At 53.0% G+C, this 17,460-nt stretch overlaps 3 protein-coding genes across 3 annotated transcripts; 1 reads left to right on the top strand and 2 right to left on the bottom strand.

The window, feature by feature from the left end:
• Nucleotides 1-7,714: 7,714 nt before the first annotated feature.
• sec-61 (Protein transport protein SEC61 subunit alpha) lies at nucleotides 7,715-9,390 on the bottom strand (the record flags this gene model as incomplete). The annotated part of the gene is made up of 3 exons (XM_037319681.1): nucleotides 7,715-7,790; nucleotides 7,847-9,191; nucleotides 9,381-9,390. 3 exons carry the CDS (start codon nucleotides 9,388-9,390, stop codon nucleotides 7,715-7,717), a joined length of 1,431 nt encoding a protein of 476 aa, XP_037181782.1.
• A 773-nt stretch (nucleotides 9,391-10,163) lies between these two features.
• On the top strand, nucleotides 10,164-11,692 carry tit1 (tRNA dimethylallyltransferase; the record flags this gene model as incomplete). The annotated part of the gene is made up of 2 exons (XM_037319680.1): nucleotides 10,164-10,235; nucleotides 10,328-11,692. 2 exons carry the CDS (start codon nucleotides 10,164-10,166, stop codon nucleotides 11,690-11,692), a joined length of 1,437 nt encoding a protein of 478 aa, XP_037181778.1.
• Nucleotides 11,693-13,411: 1,719 nt separating this feature from the next.
• Nucleotides 13,412-16,740, bottom strand: CGCA056_v004424 (Homoaconitase; the record flags this gene model as incomplete). Its single annotated transcript, XM_037319679.1, has 16 exons — nucleotides 13,412-13,461; nucleotides 13,519-13,951; nucleotides 14,008-14,429; nucleotides 14,481-14,502; nucleotides 14,556-14,608; nucleotides 14,664-15,130; nucleotides 15,310-15,500; nucleotides 15,556-15,636; nucleotides 15,689-15,721; nucleotides 15,787-15,913; nucleotides 15,964-15,971; nucleotides 16,030-16,074; nucleotides 16,190-16,256; nucleotides 16,309-16,332; nucleotides 16,384-16,661; nucleotides 16,729-16,740. The coding sequence occupies 16 exons, from the start codon at nucleotides 16,738-16,740 to the stop codon at nucleotides 13,412-13,414; spliced, it is 2,313 nt and encodes a 770-aa protein (XP_037181780.1).
• Between the last annotated feature and the right edge of the window lie 720 nt (nucleotides 16,741-17,460).

The raw sequence follows: 17,460 nt of genomic DNA, 5'->3' as shown, positions 1-17,460 counted from the left end.
ATCTTAGGCTGACCAAACCCTGGCGCGTGGCCGCACCGGCGGCAGGAAGTTGCTATCCGACTGCTGCAGCCGTTGAAAAAGCCCGCAGCATTGTAAGCGGGATCTTGGCCTTGCCCTGTGCGTGCATGCAGCCGGCGAGAGGCACACGATGGCTTGCGGGGTTCCAAGTGCTGCAAACCGATCATCACCATCCCCGGAAACTATTGGCTGACCCCGCTGCGGTTCGATAAGGACAGGCATCGCGTAATCCGTATCCTACGGCCTGCAGCACGCAAATCGGCACGAACAGGTGATGCCGGAGTCGGGGCGGCTCGGGGCATTGCAAGAGTGAAGCCCATGCAACATGCGCCGGGGAGCTGTCCCCTCCCTGCAACTACGGATATGGATACAGGACTGACCCTCTCTTTCGGTCTCCCACTCGACGTTGCAGCGCAGGTGCAGCCTGAAAGCCTGGCCAATGTCTGGGGAACTCTAAACCACCTCATGGCATGCCATTTACCACCTGTTCTCGAGCTCTTCAAAAGTCGAGTGTCGATCATTGCGCCCAAAGGCTCAATCGCATTTTGAAGTTCACTCGTTCCATAAAATCAACCACAGCCTGACCCATCACCGTCTCTGAAGGATTCTGCCGTCAACTCGTTAGCCCACAGGTGACCAAAGATTCTGTCATTTTGATACTCTGTCAGTGCCACCCTGGATCCTGAGTTTCTTGTTGGACCATTTTCTTGCCAGGGGAGCCCTTATCAATCAGATAATCTCCCCTTCAAGGACTTACCTTATGGACACATCTCATGTTGTCCTGTTCGCCAAGAAAGCCGTTGGCAGTCATCACGTGTGTATGGGCGCCCTTCACTTGCCTCTTTTCAGGGTCGGATCTCGATCATCCAAGAGTCAGTCCTAGCTCAGGAACGAGTCGAGAGAGTCAGATTGACTGCGTTCTGCCACTCACTGAGCACGTACTCAAGGGATCGTGAAACCCTACAATATGATGCTAGATTCGAATTGTGGATGCCTCAATTGGAATCCGAGACAGGAATGCTCATATCTCCCACGACTCGTCTCCAGGACATCATCATGCAACCAAGACAAGCGCCGCGCGTCGGTAGTCGGCAACCCCCTTGCTTGGCTTCCAAATGTCACCAGCATTCTATTTCCGTGGGGAAACCGGGCACGATGCCGGTACCGTGGAATCTTTCCTTCTATGCTGATAAGGGCGGGACTCTTGTACGATGTCGCCGACACGACAGCGAAATCCCAACCACCCGTATCCTGTGATTAGGGTCAACAACGCGCTTGTCAAATCAAGGCGTGAAAAACTTAATATCGGAATGGTCTCCGGCGAAGTCAATAGCCCGGAAGTGGTACCCGGGTGGTCCGGCGGTATTGACTCCGCCAATGGCACTGCAACTTGATTTACATCTAGAAAATGGACATCCTGGACTACGTCCAGCCGATTAGAGCCTTGTTGTTTGCATGGGCACGTGCGATACTGATTGAATATTCAGGGAAACACCAGGAGATTTCTTTGGGATGCTATCCATACTCGCGCTTGTCCAATCTTCCCGCGTCCGGCATCCCACATCGGCCCCCTCCCTCGACTCAACCTGCAGCAGGATTTCAAGCTACTATGACCCCGGACCACACTAGAGGCAACAGCATCAGAACGGTCAGCGACCCTAAAAAGACGTCCGCTTGAAGCGGCCCGGTCAAGAACGATTTTGAAGCTCGTAAGCGCTCCGCCCCTAAAGGCAAGTGACGTGAGCAACCCTTACCCAGCATCCCTCCATCATCATTGGAAGTCGGTGTATCATGTAGTCCTCTAGCCTACTGGAGAAGAGGCAGTATCCCCGCGTTTTCTCTCGGAGAGACAACATGCAGGCTCCCCGGAGCTTGTGCTCATAACGGTCAGCGCGCATGCGAGAGACCATTTCGCGAGCCTCCTTCACCGTTTGTTTGGGTGTCCAGGGGGGTAAGCAAACATGGACAACATGGGTGTCGGAACACCGCTAGCGGCGGTTGAGAAAATGGCCTGCCGCTGCTGCCGCCTCTCATGTGATTGAAATTCTTGTGTGTTCGAGGTGAAGGTGTGCTATGCGGCTGCAAGTCTCCTGGTAGCCGAAGGCCCTACGAAATGTATCGGTTTCCGTCCACATCCAGTTTGCTGTGTGGCTGAGAGGGCCACCTGAACCGCCACAGACTCAAGCTTCCTGTGGACGGTATAGAGGTCCATAAAAGCCACTAGCATCGTGAACTTGGACAGAACCTGATAACCGAATCGGAGGTGACAACATTGGCTTTCATCATCTGAGATGTCATGAGACCGAAAGTCATGTACCTTGGTCCCCGGGTTTCCAACGCAGTTATTGCTACCGTCTACAGCTGAGTTACTACGGATCAAGAATACATATCAAACAGAGATGATTACCAGAGATGGACAATGCCCGGTATTCGGACGACGCGGTGAGCGCCCGGCGGGTAGGGGTTGACCTCGGTGTTGATTCTCACAGGAGGCCATGTTATTCAAACAACAGAACAATTGACCGTCTTATTGGTGAAGAGAGTACTGCCTTTACGAGTGCCTCCGATCTATATACGCCGTGGTCCTCTTCAGGCAGGGTTTAGAACGCGATATCGTTTTCGGGGGCCCTGATATTGATTCGCGGGACGTGGGCTATGTGAATATCGGCAGACTATTGGTGTCTTCGGTCGTACTTGAGGTAGGCATAGAAGCATTGAAGTATAAAAGGGTCACACCCGGGTGAGAGTAGGAGATTTGAGCAACGGAATCCGTACACGTAGGTCCATATGCGGAGTATTCTGAGCCGAAGCTGAACGGTCACCTTGGGTTATGGTTGGTACGGCCTTTGAGGACTAGACGGCGCCGAGTTCTTGGTCTTAATTCTTATTGTTTGGGCAGTATCTGTGGTCACGATTGGCTCGCAATTATTCGGGTGTTTTAGTGGGACGACTGTCATGGCACGCTTCTGGGGCGAAGAGAATATTAAGATAACGATTCAGACACAGAAGAGGGTACAGGTCAGCTCAGAGTTTTTGAGGTGGCAGAGCCTTCGCCGCCTTCGCCGATCGTTTGCTCTGGGCCAGAGAGCAGGAATCCGAACAGCTAGCTAGCTTTTTATTCTCCCAGACGGATGGCCAGTCTCTTGCAGGCTATGAGTTACTGGAAGCTGAACACAGCACCCGAGGGCTGGTCATGTTTGGTTCAGATCCGCGTATACTTGGCTGGGCAACGTCGAAACCGCTTAGCAGCAGGGCTTTGGTGCTTGGATCGATCTTTGTTCTCGTTCTTGGGTTTCTTGCCGTCCTCGTCGGGTGGCTGGCTTCATCGGGCCGCTTGGTCAAAGACTGGAGGCAACATAAGAAGAGCTTGATCTCGCATGATTCAATCTAAACACAAAAGGTGGTCCTGATCAGATTCGTGATTCTTTGAGGCCCTTCAAGAGCGGAAAATAGGACTCGAAGGTGTCGCTGCAAGATCCCACGCTTAGCTCCCGGGCGGCATGGTCGGATATGTCTCTAATGACTTCGACGTATACACCGTAGAAGAGTGTGATGACGAATGACGCGACTTGCGTGATCCCGTGCCTGCAGATAGATGGCTCAGTAAGAACGGAGGAATAGAGACGGCCTTAGTTTACGGATGTGAACTAGGCATGAGCATACCAAGCAGTCGATCGAAGGACTTGACTTTGCTTGTCGGAGATTACTGACGAGCCTCCACCGATACATAGAATACCCGTTAGCATGTAGCACATGGCAAGTGAATTACCATATCGCAATGCGCATCCAGAGTGCTAAGAGATGCTTTCCGTGTTATCCATTCTGCGTCCAACTTCAGGCGAACTGCTTTGGGTGCTTGGTTCTGCGTCCCTCGAGGCGATCTCCATATAAAGTGCGGTCTTGTCAGAACATCTCGGATAGAAAGTGCAGAGGCCACGGATATGCTTCGCCAGGTGATATTCATCATCACGCTCCAAGTCAGGAGGCGGAATGCCTATAACCTCATGGTATCTCGTATACGCACGACTTTTTGACCCAGAAGCTATACAATCGAAGTCCCATGGACAGAATACACAGTTGATTTGAGGTCTCATGAAGCAGGAGCGACAAAGACGCCGAAAGACGAGGGTACGAAAGGCTGGATCGAAACCAGATACTATGATGTGAACTTATAGCCCAGGATGATCTTTCAAATAAGGGCGTAACAACTGCTGGTGCATTATCTTGATCAGTTTCGACCATTTGGTGTAAACAGTATCTAGCTTGATCATGCTAATTTTATATAGTTCCTGCGGTGGAGGTTCATAAACCACATGGAAGGAGATCGTTCGGGAAAGCCAGAATTGAGACTTCTATTTAACGATTGAATGTGGTACCAAAATTTCTCTTATTTACCCAAATCATAGCCATCGGTATTGGGAAGTCATTTTCAGTTTTACGAAGGATTTATTTAATGGTCTTTTACGCGATTTGTGGATATGAACACCGTCTCCCACACATCTGTCTCCTGCCCTGCTATATAGGTATACTTCAGGTTGAGTCTCAATAAACGCCACATACAAATGATAACAACCGGCACTGTTTGATAGTAGTAAGGAGGTGAGCTTCCGGACAAAATGTGCATCTCACTCAAGGCGGCGGGCACAGACTGCCACTCGGAGTCCATAGCCTTAATAAGTGGAAGAACAACCCGTGCTCGGCGAGTAATTTGGCGCTGTAGGAATACAAATGGATTTCTGCTATCTGATCTTATATGCTATTCTGTGCCAGAAGTTGCTTCAAGGGCTTGAACTACGCGGCATTAGCCTCGTCTGAGGCTGTGTAGATTCAGCGTGAGGGAAGACTTATGTTGACGAGCATAGCATCTTACAACCTTTCCCCATGGCTATGATAGACGCGTTTGACTCATGGTTCTTTTGGTCGAAGAGGGCTCACTCTGTGTGGTCAATGAAGACCACCTGTTCAAGATTGGTGATGGGTGTTTCCTGCCTATTGCTTCAGAGATACCCGGATTCGTCACATTCGGCAGACCAAATCGACCATATTCAATCGGATCAAAGTTGTTGACCCTCCAACCAGGTACTTGGCTTCCAGCTGGTGGCATGAAAACGTATAAATACCCTGACGCGGTCTACTGCTCTCTCCCTTTTCTTCCCCACAATGCTGAAGATCTCGAGGCATTGTGGGCTTATTCATTCGAGGGCATCACTATCCGTTGATGTAAAGTTCAAGCATCGAATCGCCATGGAATGCGCCGTATGCATCACACTTCTTGTCATTTCCTCTCTCCGCATATACATAGTCATTGATGTCCGTATACTCGGGTCGGCGTACGCCTACGAAGCATGACATCGGAGCCTTGAAGGTTCTTCCCCGAAGACACGACCGTATTTCTTGGTGCAGAAGGTCGATCATGCTCGCACTCGCCTTATTTGGGTTTGAGACCATCTGATGATTCGTGATCTAAGGTACGTTTTAATACTCTTGCTATCGACGACGCGATGCGTCCGGGTGGAGGCGCAGGCTGAGAGGCGGCTTCACATTATAGCTGGGGTGTGGAACAACGTGCTACGAGAAAAGCCAGAGACTTCCGTCAGTGACTGAGGCTAGTAAAGTAGACTTCTATGAAAACGAACATTCGCAGGTTATGGGTGTACATGAGCTCTTTGAAACGGCGGTCTTCAAGCCATATCAGAAAACTATATATAAGAATGCCTATTGGGTGATGTCGAATCAAGACACCCAGATTATGAAGAAGTTGCAGTCTTTGTTCCTGGTTGATGTGATGATGTTGCTGATCGGGGATGGGCAATCGACGTTGTTCATCTTTGAATGCTGTAGTTGCTATGTCCACCGAAACAACACTGAACTGAGGACTGAGGCAGCGACTAGAGTATCTAGAATCACGACCACGAATATACGTAGAGAGAAGGGGACTCATGGAGACGGGTACGGATGAAGGCTTGCGCATCATCAAGAGCCGTCGCAAGCGACTTGGCGACCTGGTGACGCTCAGAAACCCTGGTCAGAAGCCAGCCTTCTTCAAACTCCTGACACCTTCTCGCCGACATTGTGTGCTGCAACGTAGTATAGCAGCATTGCAGACTTTATTTATAGTAAGTTCGATACTATCAAGTTGCTCGAATGGTTGGTCAGTCGTTTTCTAGGATGCTCTGGTAGATGGTCTGGCAAGCTGCTAGAACTATGTTCAAGCTAAGTGCTAAGATAGATAGCTCTTCACAAAACCACACACGTCAAATGAATCGAGCAAATCATCTCGTCCTTCGAAAGGCGCAAATAGACCTCATATCTAACGTGAGTCGATCGTCTGAGGCTAAACTCGCACGAGAAAATCAAGGCGCGAAGACACTAGCCAGACATTATTCTGGCCGTATCGTCAACGAGCAGAGAGAACATTGGGCAAGGAAGAACCCATGAGATGCCCCTGTCTCTCATGTTGTAACATCTGACATTCATGCTATGGGTCCGTTATGCTTGGGCTTTGTTTTTTGTAAGTCATGAGGTTGTGCAACCCGTACATCTGTGAGATCAAATCTAGCACTGGCGAGGCACAACATGCGTTTATATATCCTCAACTCGGTGGTCCTAAGATTGACTATTTAGTTATCGCTGATTGACTGCTGACACATCTCTTCTGAAGCTGCAAATCGGAAGACGTACAGCGACATTCAAATTGTGCTGCGCCACCATGTTCTCCAGACCCGTCTGATTTATACTGGCAGATAGGTTATGTATATCACGGCGGTTAGCACCTGATTCGGGACGCGGTCCTCGAAGTCTTATCACAGCCGCCACGGTCAAGGCGAGTCCCTTAAACAAGGGATACAATGTCACGTACGGACCACAGCAAATGAGAATGATGTACTCATACCTGGGTATCGGCCTGGTTTCCTTTGGTAGCCAGGACAGCGTGGTACTGTGCGATAAGGACGTCCGTGGAAGCTGCTGACCATGACGTGCGAGTAGCATTGTAGGAACTTATTCTTGTGTATATGCGCAAATCGAGGACGAAGACCGGCGAATCCGCTGAACGAAGATATCTGATGACCCGCAACAAGCAACTGACGCAAGGTAATTGAGCGAGGTAGGCAGTGGGAGAAGCCTGTAATCGACAAAACGCAACGCTGATGAAAGCTCTCGATTGGCTCTCGATTGGTTGATCAGAAACGGCTTGGGCGTTCATCAGCCGAGATATATACGCCTTGGTTTGACGCCGAAGCAATTCTCCGGCATTGTGGTGAGCAAATTGGAGACGGGATGCCTGGGCCCTCGGATGGAACGCAACGAGAAGGAACACGGAATGGGCGCGTGAAATGGATTTGTTCGCATACATGGTCTTAAATACAACACCCTGCTAGAGTTCTCGACGGCCATGGAAAGACTACCTGACCCGATGTTTCCACCAAGGGCCAACCCTCCCGCCTGAATCTCATCAGAACCCCGCGTGGGGATGACAATCCCCTGTCCCAATGCAACCTAACCCGTCACCATGGAAATCCATTGCTTTTGTTCTTCACGAGGGACACCAAAGACCTCGTCATGACTTTTTAAAAATGTATGCCGTGATATTACACAGAGAGCCACCGTATAGCGGCTGCTGGAAGCCTCGCATGAACAAAGGAAGAAGCTTCGCTATATCTGAACAGGGGTATGTCGTTCTCGTTGACTGGTAACATTATCCCATAATCATGCCCTTCATACCGGCCAGGTCACCCTCCTTAGCAGCAATCTCGAAGTAGCCGTAAATGATGCTGGCGAGATGTTAGCTGAAGCTCAAAATGGTATCCATTGCGGGGTAAAAACTTACGTGACAGCCAGAAGGGTACCGGTGCCGGAGCCGAGGGCACCCATGAGGTCGCTGGCAACGGAGAGAGCACCGATGCAAGCACCACCAAAGGCGGCGGCAGTGGGAATGATGCGCTTGAGCTCCTTGTACATGGACTGGTCACGGTGACCGGCCATGACGAGACCCTGGTCCTTGAGCTGCTTGGCGACATCGCGGGGGCTGGAGCCAGAAACCTCAATCCAGGTCTTGGAGAAGATAGCGCAGGCACCGAGCATGTAGACGATGTAGACGACAGTGTGGATGGGGTCGAGGAGAGCGTCCTTGAAGTTCAAGGGAGGAGACATGTAGTAGGCCAGACCGGAGATGGCGGAAAGCTGAGCGGAGCCGTCCTTGGCCTCCCAGACACCGAAGAGGCGGACGAGGAGGTTGTCGGAGAAGCGGGAGTACAGCATCTGGCTGATGAGGAAGATGTTGGAGGACAGAGCGGACTGCAGCATGATGGGCATGTTCGAGGTGTAGAACAGGCGGACAGGGTAAGAGCCGCGGGCACCACGCTGGCGGGAGGACTTGACGGGGATCTCGACGCGGAAACCCTGGAGGTAGATGACGGCGGCGAAGACGGCAATGGTGGCCAGGAGGTTCATGATATTGGGGAGGTTCTGGCGGTAGAAGGCCTCCTGGAGAGCGCGCTGCTTGTTGGGCCAGGTGAGGAGAAGGTGGAAGAGGGCAATGACGGCACCCTCGAACTCAGGGCCACGGCCGGTGTTGATGGTGGTGGGGGAGAAGGCCTTCCACATGATGGACTCGCAGATGTTGGTGGCGATGAACAGGGAGATACCAGAGCCAAGGCCGTATCCCTTCTGCAGAAGCTCGTCGAGGAGAATGACGATCATGCCAGCGACGAAGAGCTGGAGGATGAGCAGGAAGACGATACCGGCGCCGAGGTCAGAGGGGCGGCCGTAGAGACCGGTGAAGACGTAGACAGTGGCGGTACCGGCAGAGAGGATGAAGGCGAAGAGCTTCTGGGCGGTCTGGTAGAGCTCGCGGTCGCTCTTGAGGTCGAGGTTGACGTCGATCATGTGGGTGCCGGCAAGGAGCTGGAAGACCATGCCGGAGGAGATGATGGGAGTGATACCCAGCTCCATCAGGGTTCCACGGTTACTCGCCATGACCATACGCAGCCAGTATAGGGGATCCGAGTTGTCGGAAGAGACAATGCCGTACAAGGGCATCTGGCTCATGACCAGGAAGATGAGGAGGGTGAGGGCCGTCCACATCAGCTTCTGGTTGAAGGGGACCTTGGTCTCCGGCTGCTGAACCTCGGGGAGGAACGGCACGAACGGCTTGACCAGGTCGAGGAACCGTACTGCGGGAGAGAAGCGCGAATGTTAGCCATTGTGGTTCTCCTGATGCGAATTGGTGAGGCAGAGTCGGGTATCGCGACCGGGGTCGTAAATATCGCGCGCGTGTCCTCTCGGGAGGTTTGCGACAGGGCGGCAAAGCACGCGATTCTGGGGGCTGGTCGAGGTGGTCTTTTTGGGGATCAGGTACTTACGAGAACTCATGATGGGCTGTTACACTGGGGGGGGGGGGACACGGGAAGGAACAAAAAACCAAAGGATCTAAATCATCCAGATGAAGGGGACAAGAAGGAAGAGGTAGAGAGCGACAATGGCTCCAAGTGTGGCGAAGGGGAAGGTGATGGTGTTGGGAGAAGGGAGGTTATTAAGGAGAGGAGGAGGAGGACCTAAGAGCTCGGGGCAAAAAAGAGGGTCGGCTGCGATCTGGCTTCAAAAACGCCAAATTGTCGATGTGTCCAAAAATTGGTGGAGCTTGGGGACACACGTGACCGTCACATAAGCTGCAATTTTACTGGGTAAGGAGCTGGGGTCTACAGAAGGCGCTGCTGGGTATGGCAATGCTACGCTACCTTAATCCTCCAGCGCCCTTTTTTAAGCGTGCTTCAGTGCTTTTCGCCTCAGGGGTCCAGACGCGGGGCCTGGAAGGGAAGCTGACGGGACAGCACAGGGCAGGGAGGCGGGTGGCTGCCCCCAGGCCTTCTGGCGCGTTCCGATGCCTTCTGATGCCACATTCCCATTTGGAGAAGCCTGGAACCACCAAAAATCGGCAACAACACCAACCACGGCGACCGACGCCAGCCCCGCGATCCGGACACCACACGCACGGGGAAAAACCTGTCATTGCACGACGCAAGACCCAGCCTCTGACGGCCACGATGCTGTGATCCTTCTGAGTCATTGCTAGGCAGGACATTCTTTCTGGTATGATCTTTCGGTCAACACTTGGCCGAAGGTTCTTACACAATGTTGCTGGCAAGATGACAGCTCGACATGCGCCCACGGACCCTTTGGTGGTCATCCTGGGCTCGACCGGCACAGGAAAATCAGAGGTGAGCACCACCACCACTCTCGCGGCGCATGCTGCCTCGATGCGACCGGGCAATGCCCCGCGCCCTTGCGACCCAGGCTGACGTCCGCAAAGCTTGCTGTAGAGCTTGCGACTCGCTTCAAAGGCGAAATCATCAACGCGGATGCGATGCAGATGTACAAGGGCCTGCCCATCATCACGAACAAGATAACCGACGAAGAGCGCCGCGGCGTGCCCCACCACTTGCTCGACCACATCGGCCTTGACCAACCCACTTGGATCATCGAGGACTTCAAGCGCGAGGCGAACAGAGTCATCGGCGAGATCCGGCGCAGGGGCAACTTGCCCATCGTCGTCGGCGGGACGCACTACTACACGAATGCGCTGCTATTCGCAAACTCCCTTATTGGTGGGGACGGCGACAAGTCCAAGGATGCCGAAGTCAGTGACGAGCAGGCCGGCGAGTCGTTCCCGATTCTCGAAGAGCCGACCGAGGTGATACTGGCGAAGCTGAGAGAGGTCGACCCCGTCATGGCGGATCGCTGGCACCCCAACGACCGGCGCAAGATCCAGCGCTCGCTGCAAATCTACCTTCAGAACGGGCGCCCTGCATCCGAAATCTACGCCGAACAGAGCCAGCGCAAGCTGGCCGAGGCCAAGGCGTCCGGTGCTGGTGCGTGGCAGACGCTACTCTTCTGGGTATACTCGGATCCCGAGGTGCTGAAAGAGCGCCTCGACAAGCGGGTGGACAAAATGCTCACGGCCGGTCTCAACGACGAGACCCAGTCGATGTACGAGTATGTCCAGGAAAAGCAGGCCGCTGGCGAGGAGGTGGACTACACTCGTGGCATCTGGCAGTCAATCGGCTTTAAGGAGTTTGAGCCTTACCTCAAAGCACTCAACAACCCAGACCACACCACCGAGCCCGCCGCCCTCGAGTCTCTGAAAGCGACATGCCTCGAGGACATGAAGGCCTCGACGCGCCAGTACGCAAAGTACCAAACCCGCTGGATCCGCACAAAGACCGTCCCGCCGCTCCAAGAACAGCCCGGCGCAATGGACCACCTCTTCGTCATGGACAGCACCGACATCTCCCAGTGGTCGTCCAACGTAATCGATCCAGCTGTCGACATTGCGCGGCGCTATCTCGAGGGCGACGGTCTGCCCGAGCCGGCGAGCACGTCGGAGAGAGCAGGCGCGGTGCTGCGGGAGGTCGCGTCGCAAAAGACGGTCACGCAGCGGCGGCAGACGTGCGATATCTGCCAGACGACCTGCGTGACAGAGCAGGACTGGACGAAGCACATCAAGAGTAGGCGCCACAATGTGCTCGTCAGGAAGAAGAAGGCGAGGGCCCTGGTAGCCACCGAGAGGCCCATGGCTGTTGTTCCAGTGGAAGCTCGAGCTGTCGCCGCCGAGCCCGTAGATAAGCCCTCCAGTCCGGAGGGAGGTGTCCTAGACATGTTTGAGGAGCCGTCATAAACCCGTTAAACAAAAGAAAAAGAAACTTTGCTCATCTCTTGCCGTGCCGCATCGGAGTTCATCTGACATGTCTCACATACTCCCCTCATATCGGCTCATCCTGTCGCCGGCACAAATGCATCACCTGACAACAACAAAGGCCGCGTATAACTGCCTCCCTATCACAAGCCCATTTAACCCATCTTTATACAACATAATTCTAGACTTTCGTCGGATCTACATTCATAGGTATCATAACCCGCGTATTTGCCCCCATTACTCGCGCGCGTATTCGCAAACGATAGCCTTTGTTGGAGAAGAAGTGTAAGTTCAGGCTGCTCGTTCCTCGCATTGCTCGGTTCTCGCTTTCGTGTTCCCAAACCGAGCTGAACGAGCTGCTCCGTGTGGAGACCAGCCAACATATCCACAACGACGATCCGGACGGGATTCACGAAACGGGATTCACAACTCTGTCGTCGGATCGTTTGGGTTCCTCATTATTGTTTTCACGTGGGATGTATTTACGGGCCGTGCTTTATGCTCGAGGGGTGGGTTTTGGGATACAGGTTGGACGAGTGGATTTCTACAGGCTCTCATGACGTATAATCTTGCGAATTGTAACTTTCGACTTTACGTTTCGGCTGCGACGACAGCGTCAGGCAGATCGTGATCTGACAATGCGTGGTTGCGGCTGATCCAGCGTAGCATGAGCTTGCTCATCATGCCAATCACTCCTGAGAGACGGAATGTACATTTTCAACACTCAGGGCAAAATAAAGCGAGGTCCTGATGGTATGCCACCACCACGCTTCACGATGAACTAGTGAATCTACTATCTCACTTCTGCAATGATGAGCTGGCTCTTTCACTGCAGTTTAAGCCCTTCCCGAAGGACCACCACCCTCACAGAGCAGAAGTGAGATAGTATATACATTGACCCACCGAGCGCTGGGAGTGCACTTACAAGACCTCCAATCACACTCACGCTCTTCACTGCGTTTTTAACCCCTCCCGAGGGACTGCCACCCATACAAGCCCGCCGAGAGATGCCAAGTCTCTCAAGCGTCACAACGCGTTAAGCTTATCACAAGGCTGAGCAACACCCAGCTCAGCCGTGATTCCAAGCCATCTCCAAATGGAATCATCCGACCTATCGTCCCTTACGCCTAAGATATAGTGCCATTGCCCGATTTACGGATCGACAGGCATGGCAGGGCAGGGTAGACTCGTCCTCGTTCTCGTCATCGGCTCGTTCTCGGTAACGGTAGTAAATGACGCCAACTGGCCACCAATTTAGGCTGTTACTACAGACGATGGTGGGATGAGATGAATGGCATGATCTCTGCCTTGGGCAAGGGTTGCGGACTTTGGAGTTAAGGACCGTTCCGCTGTACGGTTCGGGTGAGCGTGGTGGCGGAACGGGGTCAATTGAGTTCAACGTCGCCCCCCGTCCTGAACCGGCGGAGAGGTGGGGCAGCTGTGGGTAGTCCGTGCTTTTTGGGGAAACGACGAACGAAGTCTTGAAGCAGATTGAGGGCCTAAATATGACCATAACCACACGATTTGCGGAATGTGAAGCCAAGGGACATCAAGAAACATAAAATTTGGCCTACCATGTACTTTTTTCAGAACCCGTATCTAAAAAAAAGAAGTCCCCGTCCATGATCCAGTATCGTACTCAAAACAAGTTTTATGGTGCCGTAACCCGCCCCCTTTTTGGTATGTAGTGATGGGAATCTTTCAAATCTGACTCTTCACCCACTTCTCAAGACCACCCTTGGCGATGATTTCTGTGAGTTGTTAGTACTAATTCCGCAAAAAAGGCTGCTGGGTTGATTGCTCCATACCTTGTACGTTGGGCGGCAGCTCGCCGACCTTGACGCTCCAGCTCGCGCCGTCCTTCTCTGTGACAACAACCTTGCTCCTCTTGACGTCCCAAAGAACCTTCCATCCCGTGCGACGAGTAAGAACCTTCTCCTTCTCAACCTTGAAAGCTTCGCGCAGACGCTCGACCAGCTTCGGAACCTCGAGTGCCATCAGCGCGTTATTGACGCTGTTACGACTAAAGATGTTGCTAAAGCTGCCGGCGATGACCATGGGAATGCCCTTAGCGAGAATGGCGGTCGCGGCCTGCTCTCTCGAGGAGCCGGTACCAAAATTGTACGAAGAAACAAGGACGTCTCCTGCCTTGGCAATATGACGGAACTCTGTGTCGTAGTTCTCCATGCAGACTTCCGCCATCTTCTCGGTTGTGACGTCGTCTTGGTACGTGTATTTTCCCTGCAGCACAGGTTAGGCCTTTTCGATGCCAACAAGCGGGTCAGAGGGAGGCATACGGGGTAGATTCCATCAGTGTTGAGATTGTCTGCATCGCAAAAAACGATCTCGCCCTCAATCTTCTCAGGAAATCCGGGGAGAACATCGGTCAGCGTCTCCTCGCCATCAGCGGCAGCAGCCTCGCCTTCAGGGGAGCCTGTCAAGCCCTTCTCGGACTCAGCAATAAGGTCGTCGGCTTGAGAGATCAGCTTCTCAAGAGCATCCTCGATGCTGCTAGAGATGTCGGCGGTGATGTCACCAACACCCTCGCCGATGATGACCTTGTCGACGCCCTCCGGCTTCTGGTACCAGCCCGGTCCGGCGATCTTACCCTGCAATGCACTGGCTGCGACGACTTCGGGGCTGGCCAGGTAGGCCTTAGCGTCAGTCGAACCCATGCGGCCCTTGAAGTTGCGGTTAGAGGCCGAAACTCCGACTTCGCCTAGGGGTTGGTCAGTAAACCGTCACTTCGAAAGTCTGCGTCCGAACCTACCTGGCTCAAGCAGACCGGTGCCCTACAACAAAGAGGTTAGCAAGTGTTACTTATTCGAGGGATTCCTTTTCGCACCAAACCAATACACATTGCGCAGCCCGCATCTAGTGTTTGCGCGCCAGCTTCGGCTGTAAATGGATCAGAATAGCGCTCGTTTTGTTTCTACAAGGAAGGGGAACATACCTAGAATCTGCCAGTCTCCGGAAGCTTCCGCAGCTGCTTGCTCCGTGCGAGAGGCAGCAGCCAAGTAGAACTTCACACCAGGAGCCACTTTGGCCGGTAAACCCTTCTCGGCAGCCTCACGAAAAACGCGAGCTGCAGCTGCGATGTCCGAGGCACGAGAGTTGGTGCATGAAACCAAGTACGCCTTATCGACCTTTATATCTTGTGCTTCAAGTTCATGCAAAGGCGTTGCAACCTTGACAGAATTGGGCCCAGCTACGAAGGGGCAGAGGGTGTCGAGGTTCAGGTACAATTCCTTGGCGTAGACCGCGCCTGGGTCGGCTCTCACGGGGTTCTCGAAGAGTTTCTCGATACGTTCGTGAGTGAAGTTTGTCTTGGCGGGCCCCTCCACATTGAGCATAGCGTTCGTAGTAGCCTTGGCTGTCATCCAGGCCTTCAGCACCGAGTCCATGGGAAAGATGCCGGCACTGCAAACAAGTTAGTCAAGTTATCGGCTTCGTGATGATTGCGCAGGGACGTCGCATTGTGCGCGATTGATTGGCTGCGCAATTGAAGCTGATAGTTTGATTGGCCGAAATAAGTGGAACACCACACGGTCAACCAAGAACTACCGCCCGGAGAGCAAATATCTTGCAGATTGACTTACGCCGCGCCGTGTTCGGTGGTCATATTAGCCACAGTCAATCGGTCGTCAACTGGTATGCTTCGCATCGTCTCTTCGCTTCCGACGAATTCAACGCTGTGGTTCAGAACTTCGTCCTTATTGAACAGACCGCAGAGTGCCACGATGATATCCTTTCCAGTAGTTCCTGGGCGCAGAGTTCCAGTGAGAGTGATCTATGTACGCGGTCAGTATCTCCGTAGATCTTCTTGAGATATTTTGTCTGCCCACCTTGGCGATAGGGGGCACCTGCCACCATGTCTTTCCAGTAGCCCAGACGGCTGCGGCATCAGTTCGTACGAGCGCAGTTCCCTAGTAAAGTTAGTGACCACAGGCACAGTAAGGTCAGCGGTCGAGAACCCACAAGTGCGCCGACTCCACCATACATGTTGCTGTGCTAAAATAATCAAGAATCAGAATCAGGATGCACACACAGGACATGAGAAGAAGCAGAAGACGAACGCTGTCCGAGGCCACTGTTACGGTGCCAGGCCAGGCGAATCCATTCTCAATCATAATTTGATGTCCGATGCCATCTCCGGCTCCGGAAAAGAACGTGCCGTGCTTCTTTCCGAATTCTTCGATGAGTCTGTATTGCATGAGAAGGAATTACGACTGCAGCTGCGATTGGGAGTTTACCTATATTTCTGCATTGTTGAAGCATGTGTTAGCATGGTAATTGACCAGGAACCATTGAGAACCAACCTTCAGATTGCCCTCGCTCTTGTTTTGAACATCATGATCCAAGGTCTGTAGTCTAGTTAGCCTTATTGTTTCCAGAAACGTCCTCTTTTGAGCTACACGAGGATTGGAGTTGGTGTTGTGGCTGAGATGGTGGGAAAAAGGAGGGGCGCATCTGGCATACCAAGATGACTTGATCCTTGTCATGCAACTTCGTAGCACCCAGGCCCATAAACTTGAGAGCGACCGGCCTTTTTCTGTCAGAAAGAACCTCGATATTTGGGCTTATAGGCTTCGATGTACCAACTGTTGTCGTGGGTCATGATTCTGGCATGGTATTAGTCGTAGTAGACATTGACAGGCTCCCAGGCGACGCACTTGTGCGGTTGCAAGGTGACATAGTCACCCGTGCGAACCTTCTTCCCAGGCGCAAGACCGACAGAGTAGTTCTGTACGATCTTTTCCGTCATAGTCTGAGGGTTCTGGATAGCGCTGGGCCCCGCGGCGGCATGGCTTTCGAGCTGGGAGTGGAAGGCATTCTGTCGCAAACGGGCAGAAGTCGTGTACAGGCTCGATCGAATCGGTCGCGGAGCGGCAACGTGTCGGGGAAGGAACTGGCGGCAGGTTCTCGCGGCGTGGAAGGCCACGGCTCGTCTCTGAGCAGGGGTTGCAGGTTAGCGATGAAGTCGCAGCAGCGAGGTCGGAGACGGCATAGTGACATACAATGGGAAGCATTTTGTGCTATTGTTTCGAGGCCAATGGCCGTTCGGATCGGTTCGTATCGTGTTGCAGTCCCTTCGGCCGGCCGTCTGCAACTCGGGATACGGTGGTGGTGGAGGTTTGCGTCGATTTGAGGTCGCTCGTCACTGTTTTTTCGGCGTCGGTCGCGATGTCGGCAGTGGTGGTTGTGACTCCGTCCAAAAATTTGGAGCATGTGGGGAAGGAATTGCTCTGACGTGGGGTTCCCGCAAACTGATTGGCCTGTTGGGAGAATCAGCATTAGGGTGTTGGTGATTGGCTGAAGCCATCTAACAGCCAACTGCACGCTGCGCTGTGAAGCCCACTCTTAGTCGTTTTAAGTGACATGATTGGCTGTGAATTGTGTGCTGCTCCGAAGACTCGAAGTCGCGATGAATGTCGTCGAATGACTGCCATTGACTCGGCGCTTGGCTCGTCGTTTAATTGAAGATGCTGTGTACTCGTGAGTTGAGGTCGTAAATAGGTGGTAATCCAACTTCCTAAGTGATCTGATAACGTAGAAGTTGCCGCTTGGGGTTGACAGGAACAGGTGGGATGCTGCCCCCATCCCCAATTCCTCGACTTGCAGCAGAATGACGGCCGACCAGGGCAGAAAAAAGGAACGAGCCGAATACGACGGAAGACGGCGGGATGAGTGGCCGGCCATCGGGACACGGAAGTAAGGACGGGCTCAGGTTACCACCGGCTGGGCGGAGC

This window comes from Colletotrichum aenigma, assembly GCF_013390185.1.
Source record: "Colletotrichum aenigma strain Cg56 chromosome Unknown KSG_Cg56_contig03, whole genome shotgun sequence".
Classification (NCBI taxonomy): Eukaryota; Fungi; Ascomycota; class Sordariomycetes; order Glomerellales; family Glomerellaceae; genus Colletotrichum; species Colletotrichum aenigma.
Note: the sequence above shows the minus strand (reverse complement) of the source record. Positions and strands in the feature narration are given on the sequence as shown.